This window comes from Microtus ochrogaster, chromosome 22 (genome assembly GCF_000317375.1).
Source record: "Microtus ochrogaster isolate Prairie Vole_2 chromosome 22, MicOch1.0, whole genome shotgun sequence".
Lineage (NCBI taxonomy): Eukaryota > Metazoa > Chordata > Mammalia > Rodentia > Cricetidae > Microtus > Microtus ochrogaster.
Window position 1 is genome coordinate 14,902,774 of NC_022023.1, and position 15,007 is coordinate 14,917,780.

At 52.4% G+C, this 15,007-nt stretch overlaps 1 protein-coding gene across 1 annotated transcript; it reads left to right on the forward strand.

Moving 5' to 3' along the window:
• Nucleotides 1–10,060: 10,060 nt before the first annotated feature.
• Nucleotides 10,061–11,355, forward strand: Mesp1 (mesoderm posterior bHLH transcription factor 1). Its single transcript, XM_005357715.1, has 2 exons — nucleotides 10,061–10,729; nucleotides 11,017–11,355. The coding sequence occupies exons 1-2, from the start codon at nucleotides 10,061–10,063 to the stop codon at nucleotides 11,080–11,082; spliced, it is 735 nt and encodes a 244-aa protein (XP_005357772.1). The 3' UTR covers nucleotides 11,083–11,355.
• The last annotated feature ends 3,652 nt before the right edge of the window (nucleotides 11,356–15,007 follow it).

Genomic DNA, 15,007 nt, shown 5'->3' on the forward strand with positions numbered 1-15,007 from the left:
CTGGGGTCACAGGCCTTGAGGGAACTGGGGTCACAGGCCTTGAGGGAACTGGGGTCACAGGGCTTGAGGGAGCTGGGGTCACAGGCCTTGAGGGAGCTGTCTTACAGCCAGGGCTCTGAGCCCACCCTCTGCTTTCTTCTTCCCAGAAGGCTAAGCCAGGCAGGGCAACAAGGCTGACTGGAGGCAGCTCCTACCCAGGGCCAGCAGAGTCTGGGTTTGAGTCTCAGTCTCTATGAAATGGGGGACGGAGCACGCACTAGGCACCTGCCAGTGTTGCAATGGAGAGAGAGGGACAGGGGTGATGATGGGGTTCCACTCAGCTGGACGGCAGGGGCTACAGTGTCCGCCCTTTCTTTCTTCTCTCCCATCTTCTCCCTTTCCCTTCCCTTTTTTCTTTCTTCTACCAAAGTGACACACAGACCTTACAGAGCAGTAAGAAAGCACTGGGGAAAATAAGCGCCCGATTTCTATCCACCCAGGGGGAAGCTCTGCCTTGCATACCCTGTCTCAATTCTAAATCTCAGCTACTGGGATTAAAGGTGTGTGCCACCATGCCTGACTGGTGTGTGTGTGTGTGTGTGTGTGTGTGTGTGTGTGTGTGTGTGTGTGTGTGTGTGTGCCTGCACCTCTACCACTTGGTTTGTTTTCTGTTTTTAAAATATGATCTTATGGGGGCTGGAGAGATGGCTCAGCGGTTAAGAGCACTGATTGTTCTACCAGAGGTCCTGATTTCAATTCCTAGCAACCACATGGTGGCTTACAACCAGCTCTAATAAGATCTGGTGCCAACTTCTGGCCTGCAGGGATACATGTAGGCAGAACATTGCATACATAATAAATAAAAAAAGTAAGAAAAAAAAAATACCATCTTCTGTGGCCCAGGCTGGCTTCAAACACTCTATACCTGAGGATGACCTTGAACTCCTGATTCTTCTACCTCCACCTCACAGGCACTTAGAGACACAGGCTGTGTGTGTGTGTGTGTGTGTGTGTGTGTGTGTGTGTGTGTGTGTGTGTGTGTAGGCCAGAGGCCGACACTGTCTTCCTCAACCATTTCAGGTTTCTCAGTGACTACAGAATTCTTGGATTCAGCTAGACTGACCGACCATGAAGTCCTGGGGAATCCTCCTGTCTTCACTTCCCTAGTGTGGGGTACAGGGGCATGATGTGAGCTCTAGGGGACCAAATGCAGGTTGAAGCAAGTATTGTACTGACTGAGCCATCTCTGCAGCTCCTGGCTTTTTGTCTTTTTGTTTTGTTCTGTTTTTAGTAAGGTTCTAGTATATTTTCCATTGAAAGATTTTTCAAATTTTACTCCATTCATTTAGTGTGTATGTGTGTGTGAGAGTGAGTGAGTGTGTAAAAGAGGGGGAGGGGCATGGCCCATCTTGAGTGTGCAAGTCAAAGGACAACTTGCAGGAGTTGGTTCCCTCTCTCTACCATGTGGGCCCTAGGCCTCAAAACTAGGTTGTCAGGCCTGGCAGTGAGCACCTTCTCCCACTGAACCATCTTTATGGCCCTGTATTTCCCTACAAAAAGCAGAAGAAAAGTAAAAATGCCATTGAGATAGAAGTCACAATTTAAGATTTTGTATATTACATTTTTTTTTTTTTTTTTGCTTTTTCGAGACAGGGTTTCTCTGTGGCTTTGGAGCCTGTCCTGGAACTAGCTTTGTAGACCAGGCTGGTCTCGAACTCACAGAGATCCACCTGCCTCTGCCTCCCGAGTGCTGGGATTAAAGGTGTGCGCCACCATCGCCCAGCCTGTATATTACATTCTTAATTTTTAAAAAAGGTGAATCTTCAACCTAAAAATTTCTAAGCCTTGTGACTGTGCTACAAGACTGTCACTCAGGAGGCTGAGGCAGGAGGATTGCCATGAATTTGAGCCTATCTTGGGCTACAGAGTGATATTCTGTCTACACACACACACACACACACACACACACACACACACCACATACTCACTCACATACCACACTTACATACGTTTTCCCCCTGTCTTTGTTTTAGGGGTGGAACTTGGAGCCTCACCCATCCTAGATGTTTGGTTTTTCCCTCAGTGTTGAGAATCCATGCCAGGCCCTCAGTCACGTGAGGGAGGCCTTTACAGGACGAGCGGCGGCCCTCTGGAAAGCAGGTTCGAGGGGCAGCTCCGTGACATAGACACACGGTGATACTGCAGCTGCCGCCACTCCTATTTCCAAACTGTTTTCGTCACTCAAACAGGACCCTGGTCCCGTAAGCAACAAAAGTGCCCTGCTTTCCTCTCATCACACCATAGCCTCTCACCTGCCCCCTTCCTGCGCTTTGCCCTCTCCGGATACCTGGATACCTCCCGTCGGGGAACCACACCACTTCTGCCCTTGGCGTCAGCCTCGGTTCACTCAGAATCGTGTTTCTGAGGGTCACCCGAATTGTAGCATGGATCTCAGGCCATTCTTTTTATGGTTGGATAATGTTGCATGGTAGGCTTGGACCACATTGTCATCCATTCACCTGTTGGGGCCCCTTGAGTTCTTCCCAGTGTTTACTGTTTGACTAGGGATGCTCTGAACACCAACAAACATACAAGAATCACCTGAGTCCTTGCTCTCGGGGGACTGGGCTTTTGTTTTGAGACAGGGTCGTAAGTATCCTAGGCTTGCTTTGAATTTCCTGTGTAGCTGAGGATGACTCTCAGTTCTGGGACCCCAGTGAGTCCCACAGCCAGTTCATGTGTTATTGGAAATGAAACCCATGTATACTGGGTCAAGTACTCTGTCACTGAGCTATACCCCAGCTCTGAAAACTCATTTTAATATTGCACACGTGAGCCAGGCATGGTGGCACACTCCTGCAATCCCAGTGTTTGGCAGGCAGAGTTGGGAGGATTAGGAGTGTCAGTGAGGCCAGCCTGGGTCACATGAGGCCTTGTTTTAAAAAAGAACAATAGATTGCACACGTTTTAAAAAATTAAAAAGAAGAGAAGAAAGCTTTAAAAATCATGTCAGCAGGGCTGGAGAACTCAGAGGTTAAGAGCACTGGCTGCTCTTCCGGAGGTCCTGAGTTCAATTCCCAGCAACCACATGGTGACTCACAACCATCTGTAATGAGATCTGGTGCCCTCGTCTGGTGTGCAGGCAGAACATTGTATACATAATAAACAAATATTGGAATTCTTGTTTCAATAATTTATAGATGGAATCTCCTTGTGAATACTAAACATTTCTCTTGAAATCTGAACTCAGACCTCCCCCTCCCCCCAGCATAGGTACTGCATGGTGATGACACAGCCAACAATATGTATGTCACGGTCCCTAAGATCCCACAGTAAAGCTCGGTGCTCTACCATGCGGTGGCTCCTTTGGTTTAGGCCACTGTATTCTACATGGTGACCAAACTGCCTGTGTCATGTTTGGAGACTGTATCCTGACAATCCAAGGACATGCGCACAATGAACCTTGAGGATTCTGTCTCTGAGTTTGCACATATACACTGTAAAACCTTGCAAAATACACAGCGCCACAGGCTGCTGGCTGTGCGGAGCTGTCTTACAGGCTTGGAGCCACAGTCTTCCACTGAGTGACTGTTTCTGCATCCAAGTTCGTCGCTCAGCATGCCCACACCTGCCCCCTTACTCCTTTCTCGTCAGGACAGGTTCCCATCCAGAATGGCTGGGTAAGGTGTGTAGGAAAATGTTTTGAAACCTCAGGGCAGCCCACTCCAGATCCAGAGATGGGTGGCTGAGGCCAGCAGCCTGGCCCCTGGCCCCTGGCCACCCTCCATGCCCTCCCAGGGACTGGGATTGGACATAATCTGAGGGGTAAAGAAATCTCCTGCGTCAGACCCAGGGCTGGCTCTGGACTTGTCTGGGAGAGGAACCTCAACAAATCAAAGGTCAATCCACCAGTTCCTTGGTTTTAAGAGCAAAGTGCTGACCCCACAAGGCCCTTCTCCTTTTTTCTTAGTCATGTGACCAGTCTAAGCTCCGGCCTCTTCCCCCTATTTGTTCCACAGCCCATTTGGCATGGCTGGAGTCTCCAGCTCTTTCCTGGGTTTGATGCCAGGCACCCATGCCATTGAGACGGAGTCTTGGAGCTAGCTGAGGGCCTTGGTTAGCCCTGGAACGTGGTGTGTGATCCCCACTCCTGCTCCTGTCTGTAGACCCCTTGCCTGATGCTTCACTGCTGTAGGGTGGCGGGGGAGGGAACAGAGCTCCCCAAACCTTCCTCTTGTCTGAGTGACGCCCTGTCCCATCTTCCTTCAGGCAGCAGGTGCTGGGGCTTTGAGCCCTCAGCCGCACTCCTCATGTTGGTAGTTGGCCAGGTCTGCAGATCCTCCCGGATTGGCTGGAGCAAAGGGGTCTGACCTTTCATGCTATTTGCTTGTTTGTTTGTTTGTTTCTCTGGAGATGGGGAGCCCAGGCTAGTCTCAAACCGACTGTATAGCTGAGCATGACCTTGAACTCCTGATCTTCCTGCCTACACCTCCCAAGGGCTGGTATCGCAGGCACACACTACCAAGCCAGCTCTTTCTCTGCTTTAGCTGGACCTAGGGTTGTGTGTTCCTAATCTCCCTTCTCATTTCTCTGGGCCCCCGTCTTGCTTTGCTGTCTGTGTATAAATTCGTTTTTCCTGCCAGGTCCATGAGCAAGACAGGCTCACAGAGCCCACCCCAAAGGCATGGTTATCCCTCCCCACCCCCGCACTCTCCCTTGCCCATCTCACCCCACCCTAAAACAGAACCTCAGCTATGGTTCCAGCAAAAGTCTAGTGACTGGAGGAAGGTTGACCTGGTCAGGTTTAAAGCTTCCATGATGTTCCGTGTTTGTAATCCCAGCACTCAGGAGTCGGAAACAGGAGGAATTTTCCAGAGTTGAGGCCAGTTGAGGCCAGTGTCGTTTATATATATAATTTGAGGCCATTCTGGCTTCCTCAGGAGGAGGAGACCTTGTTAAAAAAAAAAAAAAAAAAAAAAAAAGCACCGACAGGGAAGTAGAAAAAGACAAGATGACCTGAGTAAATTGGGAGCATGGGGACCTTGGGAGAGGGTTGAGGGGAGCAGAGAAAAATGTAGAGCTCAATAAAAGTCAATAATTAAAAAAAAAAGCATCAACAAATAGCTTTCAAGTGGCTGTACATCGCCCTCTGCTGGCAGCAACTGGGAAGGCACGAACGTAAAAACACCCAGGAGCCGGCAGAGGTCTCCACAGGGAGAGTACCTGATCCCTTTAGAATGAGGAAGCGAGGGGGTGTGCCACATTTCCTGCGTTCATACGTGTTTGCGTCTTTGCTCTGGGGATAGCTAGCTCAGATCCTTAATCCTTTTATAGCTCAGTTTCTCCTCTTTTCACCCTAAGGCCCAGACCCACCCCCAACTTACCTGGATGGGTGTCATAAATATGACCCCCTAAAGAGAGAGGTGATACCTACTCCCTCCGTATTATCAGCCAGCCTCAGACCCACGGGGCTTCTGGCATTTCCTCTTGAGCCTTTCCGGGGGTGGGGAGGGGTGATCTGCCAAATCTCTTTCCTCTTTTCCCATCCCCTCCCTCCTCATCACCCCTCTGCTGCCTGTGGCTGCCACTGGCTGAGCATCCAACTGGCCCACGACCAGATAATCAGATTATCTAGGGTCCAGAGTAATATATTCCAGATGGTGTGCCAGCTCCGTGGCTCCAAGAGCTAAAGGTGTGAGGAGGAGGCCCGTGGGGGTCTGGTTGGAAGGGCTCTCCTGGGAGCCTCAGGAACCTCGGGGAGCCTTATCGGCAGCCAGGCTTGTGGGGTGGCTGATGGGCAAGGAGGTACAGGGAGGGGGAGAGATGGAGGCCTCTGTTGCTGGGCCTTCTAAGTAGATGGGTCCTGAGTCATTTATCTGTGACCTAAGGAATGAAGGTCCAGAGGAGGGGAGGGGCTGGCTGCTCTCTGGTTCTTTTTCTGTCTCTGGATCTCTGGATTGGAGGTGGTGCTTTCGTTATTTTGAAGCAATTTTAAAAACATTTATTATTAATGTATGTATGTATGTATGTATGGACTGTTTGTGTATAAACACACACACACACACACCCCACACACACACTTGCAGGTGCACTGGTGGCATTCTTCAGGACTTGTAAGGTCCTGAGGGTTGAGGATTGAACTCCAGCTGCCTGGCTTGGAAGCAAATGACTTGACCCAGTGAGCCATCTCACAGGCCTGGGGTTTTATATTCTTGGATTCTCAGGCTCCATCCTGCAGAACTTCTGGCTCATGTGGTCCTGGCCTGGCTGTGTCCTGAAGCCTCTTTCTTCCCATGTCTCCTTGGGGCTCTGAGATGTGAGGTTAAGGGCCTGCTGGAGATTTGAGGGTCCCCATGATTAGGGGCTGCAAGGTAGTTTTACATAGCGCCTTTGATTAGCAAGGCTGTGTCAGAGGGGCTGGCGGGGAAAGGAGGGCACTGGGATTGCAGAGTGTGTGGGAGTGTGGTGCCCAGGCTCCAGCATGAAGGCTGAGGTTGGACCCTGAGCCTGAAAGGGGGGCCCCCTGTCCTGCCTGCCCCCCTACCCAGCTGAGGCTTGAACTTTCACCTCTGTTTTGGTGGGGTGGTGGCAAGGCCTCATTTCCCAGCCTTACACATTGGCAACCAGGGGAGGCTCGGGCCAGGGGAGCAGCAGCCACTAGCTCTGGCACTTGTCAAAACATAGGCCCCAAAAGTGTGAAGGCCTTGGCCCAGCGGGGAGGCTGTATGGGCCAGTGTAGCCTGCAGAACTCATTAACTCCAAGCAGCTCCCAAATGAACCCGCTGAAGACAGTGGCCAGATAAGGAGATCAAAGGGGCAGAGGAAAGTGGAGGCTCGGACTGCCCTTGCACCAGCTGGGCCCTGAGGTGGTTTCCCAGAGACCATGGGGACAACAGGGGTGGGGATAGGAAGGAGGCACTCCACGAGGCACTTCAGTGAATTAGTCTGAGGACTCAAGACTTCAGGGACGGGTTGGAGACAGGTCCTGCCATCTGCCCTGCCTCTCAGGCAGTCCTGAGTCCTTCACTGGGCCTTTTAAATCCCTCCTTCATCTCTGACACCACATCTTATCCTGACTCACTTTGTACTTAATAAAATAGAGTTCACTTCAAAGCACCGTTAATAAGAAGCAAGCAGTAAGCAATGCCAGTCTGGCCTGGAGCAAGCAGGCAGAGGATCCAGAAGCAGGCTGGTCAGGGAATTGGCTATGCCCTCTGGACCGGGGCATCTTTTCATTTGAAACTATGTGTGTCTCAGCTTGGGCTAGACTATAAGGGTCAGGCACAAAAGCGAGTTCACAGCGTGAACCCCACTTCTCCACACCCCAGTGGAGTACTGTTTCCTAGGGTATGACTGTGGGCATGTACCCTCTGACAGAGGGCAGAGGGAAGGGTGGAGACGTGTTTGAGGAGGCAAAGGGCAAAGAGATGGGAGTGGGCAGAGATGCACAGAGAATTGGGTACCAATCCTTGGGGTCTTCACTGCAACAAACCATCACCCATCCAGAAGATGTATAGAACCCCTGGGAGATCTGAGATGCCATTCCTCTAAAGAAAGGTCATAGATGTAAGACCAGACACCAGGTACTTGGTGGCCTGGCTGGAGAAGAGATGACGGCCATAAACTATGCACTAGGTTAACGACACACACTCACACCCAAGGGACTCGGCAGGCAAATCAGACACTTTGCCGGGTGCATGCTAAACAAGTGCTCGACCAGCCCTATTTTTATTTTGAGACAGAGAGTTACTAAGTTATCCACGCTAGCCTTGAACTTACTCTGTAGCCTAGCAGGACTTTGTGGTTCTCCTGCCTCAGCCCCTCAGACAGCTGATCCCAGATCTGCCCATCAGGCGCAGGGCCTTGGTTCTGAGATACGCCTCAAACTCACTATGTAGTTGAGAATATTTCTCAATTCTCTCTGTGTGTATGAGCACCTACATGTCTTTGGTGTACTGCATGCACATGTAGTGTTCAGAGGCCAGAAGAGTGCAAACCCCTGGAACTGGAGGTACAGACAGCTGTGAGTCACCATGTGGGTGGTGGGAATCGAACCGGGTTCTCCAGAAGAGCAGCCAGTGCTATGTATCTATCTATCTATCTATCTATCTATCTATCTATCTATCTATCTATCTATCATCTACCTATCTAACAATCTATCATCTACCTAACAATCTATCATCTATCTATCTATCTATCTATCTATCTATCTATCTATCATCTATCTATCAATCAATCTATCTATCTATCTATCTATCTATCTATCATCTACCTATCTATCTATCTTCCATCCATCCATCTGGTTTTTTGAGACAGGTTTTCTCTGGCTCTCCTGGACTCAGAGATTTGTCTGCCTCTGCCTCCCTAGTGTTGGGATCAAAGCTGTGAGCCACCACTGCCCAGCTGAGCAGCCAGTGCTCTTAACTGCTGAGCCTTGTGTCGAGGCCAATAATCTTGATCCTCGTCTTCTGGTCTTTCTGTCTTTACCTCCCCAGTGCTGGAGTTACAAGCAGGTGCAAGTCCAGGGCTTCCTGCTGGCTAGGCGAACACTCTACCAACTGAGCCACACACCTAGACCTCTAGTAGGATTTTTTTGAGACAGTTGTGTAGCCCAGGGATAGCTTCAAATTCACTTTGTAGCCAAGGCTAGCTCAAACTCCTGAGCCTCTTGTCTTCATTTTCCAAGTTCTAGAATTACAGGCATGTATTATATGCCCAACTCCTTGAGACTATGTGAATAAGTATGCCACATGCAAATAGGGACAGTTTTATTTCTCTTCAACAGTTTTATTTATCTTTATATCTCTTTCTTTCCCAACAGAGACCTTCCATCTGGTACAACACTAAACAGGTGTGGTAAGAGCAGACATCCTCAACAGCCAGGCACATCAGCTCACAACTGCAATTTCAACACTCAGCTGAAGCAGGAGGATTAGGAGTTAAAGTTCAGCTAGGTTATAGTTAAGTTCGAGACTAGCCTGGGCTACATGAGACACTGTTTCAAAGTGGGGGGGGGCACTAGAGAGACAGCGCAGCAGCTAAGAAGAGCACACGTTGCTCTTGATGAGACCCTAAGGTTCAGTTCCCAGAAGCCACCTCAGGCAGCTGACAATTGCCCGTAACTGCGGTCCTGAGGAACGTGGCATCTCTGGCACTGATGGCTGCACATGTGTACATACACATAATAAAAATGAATCTTGGAAAAAATGAAAGACATCTACAAGAACCAACAGATAGCATCCTAGGAAACAGTGGGATTGCAAGACTGCCATGGACAGGGAATGATTCCTGCTTTTGGTTCGCTTTGAGACAGGATTTCATGCAGCCCAAGTTAGTCTGGACAATATATAGCTAGGACTGGCCCTGATCCTCCTGCCTCCACCTCCCAAGTGTGCCACCATGTCCAGCTCAGGGCTGTTGAGTTTTGCCAAACACTAGTCACACGAAAACTGGGAAACTGACCAAGCTCCCAACTCGTCAAGACTAGGAATGACTTGTAGTGTAGGGCGCAGGCTCACCTTTCCCCCTGCTCAGACCCCAGCAACCTCACCGACTGAGATCGTTTCTTCACTGTGCCTCCCAAGCCTGGACATCAGGGAAGGGCTACAGGCCACCACCAAGCTTCTGGGGAGGAATGGGCTACAGTTCTCTCCGTGTCTAGAGGTTCCTACCCTAGTCTACAGTCGGTCAATGCTATCCAGGATCTCGTTATACAATTTGTAAATTAAAGTGATGGGGAAAAGCTGCATATTATAGAAAGGCGTACCCTAAATCTCGGAGCTGAACTTACGTTCTCTGAGTGTGGTTATTTCTACTTGCAGGGCTGGTTCAACGCCCTGGGCACTGCAGGTCATAGACGCCTGTCTTTGTAAAGCCCCAAATATGGCCCAGGTAGGATAGACTGAACCAAGTAAGGGATCCTGCACCTTAGAGCCCCTGCTCTTGGTTCAAAGGGTCAGCCCCTGCCCCCACTCCTGGCCCGAGCCGGCTTTGATGTGCTGATGAGTTCTGGAAGGGGCCACTTAACACCTTGGGCTCGGGATAAAGCTGCCGCGGGGCCAACGGACCGGCCTCCGCTGCTATGGCTCAGCCCCTGTGCGCGCCGCTCGCCCAGTCCTGGATCCCGGGTCCCGCTCGTCAGCCCCCTCCGATGCCTTCCCACCGGAACAGCGTCTGTTCCCCGGCCTGGTCCTCGGACTCGTGGGACGGTGCCCAGGTCGGCAGCCCCGTGCCACCCTGCGCCCGCCCGGTCCGGCGCACTGGGATCCCCGGCAGGCGCGGGACGCACGGCGGCCGCCTGGGTAGCGGGCAGCGGCAGAGCGCCAGCGAGCGCGAGAAGCTACGCATGCGCACGCTCGCCCGAGCGCTGCATGAGCTGCGCCGCTTCCTGCCGCCGTCCGTGGCACCAACCGGCCAGAGCCTGACCAAAATCGAGACGCTACGCCTGGCCATCCGCTACATCGGCCACCTCTCGGCCGTGCTGGGCCTCAGCGAGGACAGTCTCCGGCGACAGCGGCACGCAGACGCGGCGTCACCTCGAGGCTGCCCGCTATGCCCGGACGGTGGCCCGGCGCAGTCGCAGACTCTCGGTCTGCATCTGAGTCCGGCCGCCTGCAGCGGGGTGTCGTGGGGATCCTCGTACCCTGATCCCCGAGTCGTCGCGGAGCCATGGGACCCATCGTTCCTGTACGCAGAGACAGAGACAGCATCCTTGGAAAGGCAAGAGATGGAGCCCAGCCCCTCGTCTCCGGTTAGTAGCCCCTTCCTCGCGCCGTCTTGGTGGCGCCGCCTGCTGTCGGGGCGGCGACGCACAGCCCCACAGCGCGGACCACCTCCTTGCTGCACCTCGGAGGGCAGCTGACCTCACCCGACCTCCCCGAGCATCCCCGCGTTCCCTGGGTGCCCAAACGGGGTGGGAAGTGGGGGACCGGCAGGGATTAAGGTTGCTTTGCTCGCTCCATGAACCTGGAGCACGTGAGCGCGCGGACCTGGCCCTGGGGCAGGTGCTGACTGCGACGCTGTTCACTCTTTCTGCAGCTCTTCAGCAGCGACGTGCTGGCTCTGCTAGAAACCTGGACGCCGCAGGAGTGGCCGCCAGCCTGAAGAGTCGAAGGGACATTGGATGACTGGCACCCTGTCTGAGCACAGAGACTTTTTTCCTTTTGCCTCCGCACCTTCGAAGCAAGTATTTCCTGGAAGAGGCACCAGCGATACCAACGTGGGCATTCCCTGGTTGGGAGCCTCATCTAGAACATACCTTTTCTGCCCTCTTGGAAGGAGGGACCCATAGGGTAAACGCTCTAAAATGAAGCAGGAACAAGACTCTGCTTGGTGTATATTTATTTATTTGTGAATAAACCGTCTGTGCTGGTGTCATTTGGCATTTGTGTATCTGTCAGTCCCCGGTCCTGTCCCCTCACCCTGCCCCACCGCCTCCGCCGCCCCTCCACTAGGACCTCACACTGTAAGGCCCAAGCTGGCCCAAACTCTTGCTGGGATTATAAGCAGGAACCCACATATCTTGCTGGAAGTTCTGCTATGTGGCAGGAAAGCTAACGGGATTGTTGAGAGAGGGTTTTGTCATCTTCAGCCTGGAAACACAGGCCCAGAGTCCTTTCTTCTACCCCTATCCTGGTCAACCTGTGTCTTGGTTACCTTTGCGTATGTTTAACAAAAGCGTAAAGGTAAGACTCAGACCCACGTAGGACCTGGGCATTGGAGGGCTCAGCCACGGGAGGATAGTATCTATTCACTCTGGGCCGCTGGGCTGCAGCACTAGGGGCGCTGGGCTGCAGCACTAGGGGTGCTGCTCCTCCCACGTGACTTGGAGACATCAATAACACTGGTAGGAGAGCTGAGTTGGTGTGATCATGGTTCCTTGGAGGCCTGGGCTAGGGTGAGGTGAAGGAAGGACTTTGTTGATTGCTGACCTGTGCTGATGCAATTCAGATCAGGAAGAAGCAACTAGAAGAGAGGCACCTGGAGTTCATTAAGAGAGACTGGCATTAACCAACCAGGGGGTTGCAGAGAACAGTCCTATGAGGGCTCTTGACTCATAGTCGCGGCTACCAAGGGCTCACTCTCAGGCGCAACAGCTCTCTCTCTCCCTCAACTGTCAGAAATTTGGGCCTTGGTATTTGTTTTTTTTAAATAAGCATTTTATTGAGATAATATCCCCAAACTCCAGGTCCTCCTGCCCTCGCCTCACAGAAGTACTGTGGTGACGAGCAGCAGCGTGTTTGTGTTAAAAAGCACAAGGCAATGATTTTGGCATATTCATAAGAGTTGTGCAACTATTCTCACTAATTTTCGAGTAGTTTTATATGGATGCTGTGGTGTACCTTTGATCCCAGCACTCGGGAGGCCAAGACCAGGGGTTTTAGGATGGGGAATTAAAGATATTAGCAAGTCTTTTCACAGATAAGTGGAGCTCATTGCCATCCCCCTTCCCCACAGAGGGTCTCTCCTCCGAGGGGCATGGGAGCAGCCCGCTGTTTATTAGCACCTGGGTGTGAATTTTCATTAACAGGTCCCTGCTAATGGTGGCTGGGACACAGGATTGTCAGTAGAAAAGGGTCACCTCCCACTGCTCCCAGGCCCCTTCCCCGCTTCCTGGCCCAATCAGCACCTGGAGCAGACTCCAAGTGTCAGTTCATCATGAAGACCACAGCCCAGGAGGGCAGCCCTGAGGCAGATGGTGGGGGAGCCTGTCGCCCTGGTTCTCAGCCAACCTAAGAGGTATCGCAATTACAGGCCCGTCTTACTGATGGTGGGCAGCTGTGAGGAAGGATGAGGTTCACAGGTCCTACAGATGCCAAGTGTCTGCTTTGGGATTGACTCTGGACTCAACTCCTTCGAGTTCTTTACAAGGTCTGGAGAGGTTCAGACTCATTCCAGGAAGCAGGGCACATGCACATGGGTACCAACAAGGCTAGGGGCAGCCCATTCTGAATCCCTCTGGCTCCAGCTGCCTTTCTTCCAGTGAGGAAGCTGCTTTCTCCATCTAACCTAGTTAACTCCCATGCTTTTCCAGGGAAGCTCGGTTCTGTTCACAGTGCCCACCCAGGAGTTCACAATTGTCTGTAATCTCGGTCACGGGCTGTAACTGGAGTCTGACGCCCTCTTCTGGCCTCCGCTGGTACCAGGCGCGCTTGTGGTACAGGTAAAACACCCATACGCACTAAGAATAAAAATTAGTATTTAAGCCATTGTTTTCTGAGGACATAAGAAGGATGCCGTCTGAAGGCGGGGCCGAGGGAGGGGGGTGGCGGTAGACAGTGCCCTCATCAGCAGGTGATAGATGGTTCCTGAGCAGGCCCAAGAGTTTGGCTTAGCGTCAGGTAGAAGAGAAACGGGTTGATGGGGTCCTCGCAGAGAATGAGAAAGTGACCACGCTTAGACAAGCGGCACGTGGCTGAGATCACAGGTTTTCTGGCCACGCATGGTGAATAGGGGCCTTCTACATGGGTAAGGGAGCAGCAAGCTTGTGAAACCCAGAGAACTGCAGAGCTAAGGGTTAGCCTCATCTCGCCACAACGCCGTTTGTCCTGGGGGGGGGGGGCAGGCCTTATGGCTTTATGTACACCTTCCCTCTGGTGCCCGTCACACTGGGAGGGGATGCTGTATTAAGTTTCGTGCCTAGGTGCTGTGTGCATCACCCTAGCGCTGCTCTCCTACTGATGTTCCTTGGGGCCTCTGTCATCCAGGGGAAGACCCTCTCTTGGGACAGCCAGCTTCCTCCTCAGCGGATGGCACACTGAGCCCTCCTAGCCTGGAGAGGGCTTGGCCAGGTCTTGCTGGTCCTTCTAGATGCCACACCTAAGTCCTTGGCATTTCCGGCTCCCTCTTCTCTTCTACACACCGGAAGTAAGAGGGCCTGTGTCAATGGCAGACGTGACAGCGTAGTCGCAGCTGGCAGGACACTCTTCTTGGATACCTTCCATTTACCTTATAGAGCTCTCCCTCCCCTGGGCAGATTGAAGTTTGGGGGACAGACCTCTATTGTCCCTCCAGGGATAAACAGGCACCACAGACCCGTGTCACCTACGTCATCATCTGACCACATTCAGGCCCAGAAGAGGCAGGCTTGGGACTCAGCTAGAGCCACAGGAAAGGGACATGAGCCGTGTGTGCTGTGCGCATCCTTTCCCAGGCCACTTTTGTGCGCTGGGTGCCATGGATGTGGTTTGTACCTGGGTACTGTGTGTGTCCTGCATGCTCACCCCAGGCGAGAGCTTAGCTGAAAGGGAATAGGGCTGAGAGAGATGCGGGGAAACTCCCATGCCAGGTCCACGCTCTTCCTGGGGCTCCAGAAGGGTCACTCCTAGCTGGCTGCTGCTCCAGTCAGCCAAGCCCCTTTGACTATGACCCTGGAGGTGGGTGGCTGGCTTGCGGGGAAGGTGATTCGACTGTTGGGGGTTGCTCCAACCTGTATAACCTGGGTCTGCGCTCTCCTCTGTACGTCAAGGGCAGACGTAAGGGCTGGCGGATGAAGCACGCATGCCGCATGCCCCTCGTGAAGCCTGGCTCTGAGCATTTGCCTCCTGCAATTCTCAACATGACCACATGGTGTCCTCAGAGAAACACATTTCCCTGAGCAGCAGGGAGTGTGGCTTTCCACAGGGAAGGGCGATTTCTGGAAAGAAATCCCACCAGGTCCAGACTCTCTGACCCCGGCTCCCATATCTGCGTGGTCTCCCCTCTACTCCCCTCCACTCTCCTGGCCCTCCTTCATTTCCCTTCTTCTGGGGCACCTCACCAGGGTCTTGGTCATGCTAAATATATACTTTCCCTGCTACACACCAGGCCCAGGCCATCAAAGAGTCTGTGAAGAACTGCTTCTAGTGGGTAAGGGTGTGGAAAGAGAAGGGGCCACACGGTAGCTGGCAGGCTGGCTGTCTTACTTGAAGGAAGTGACTTCCCTAGGCCTATGGAACTAGCGGTCCTCACTAGACTTGGAGAATCCAAGAGCTGGGCTCTGCTGGGGTCAGGGCTAGACAGCAATGATGAGCTACACGCACAGCAGCTT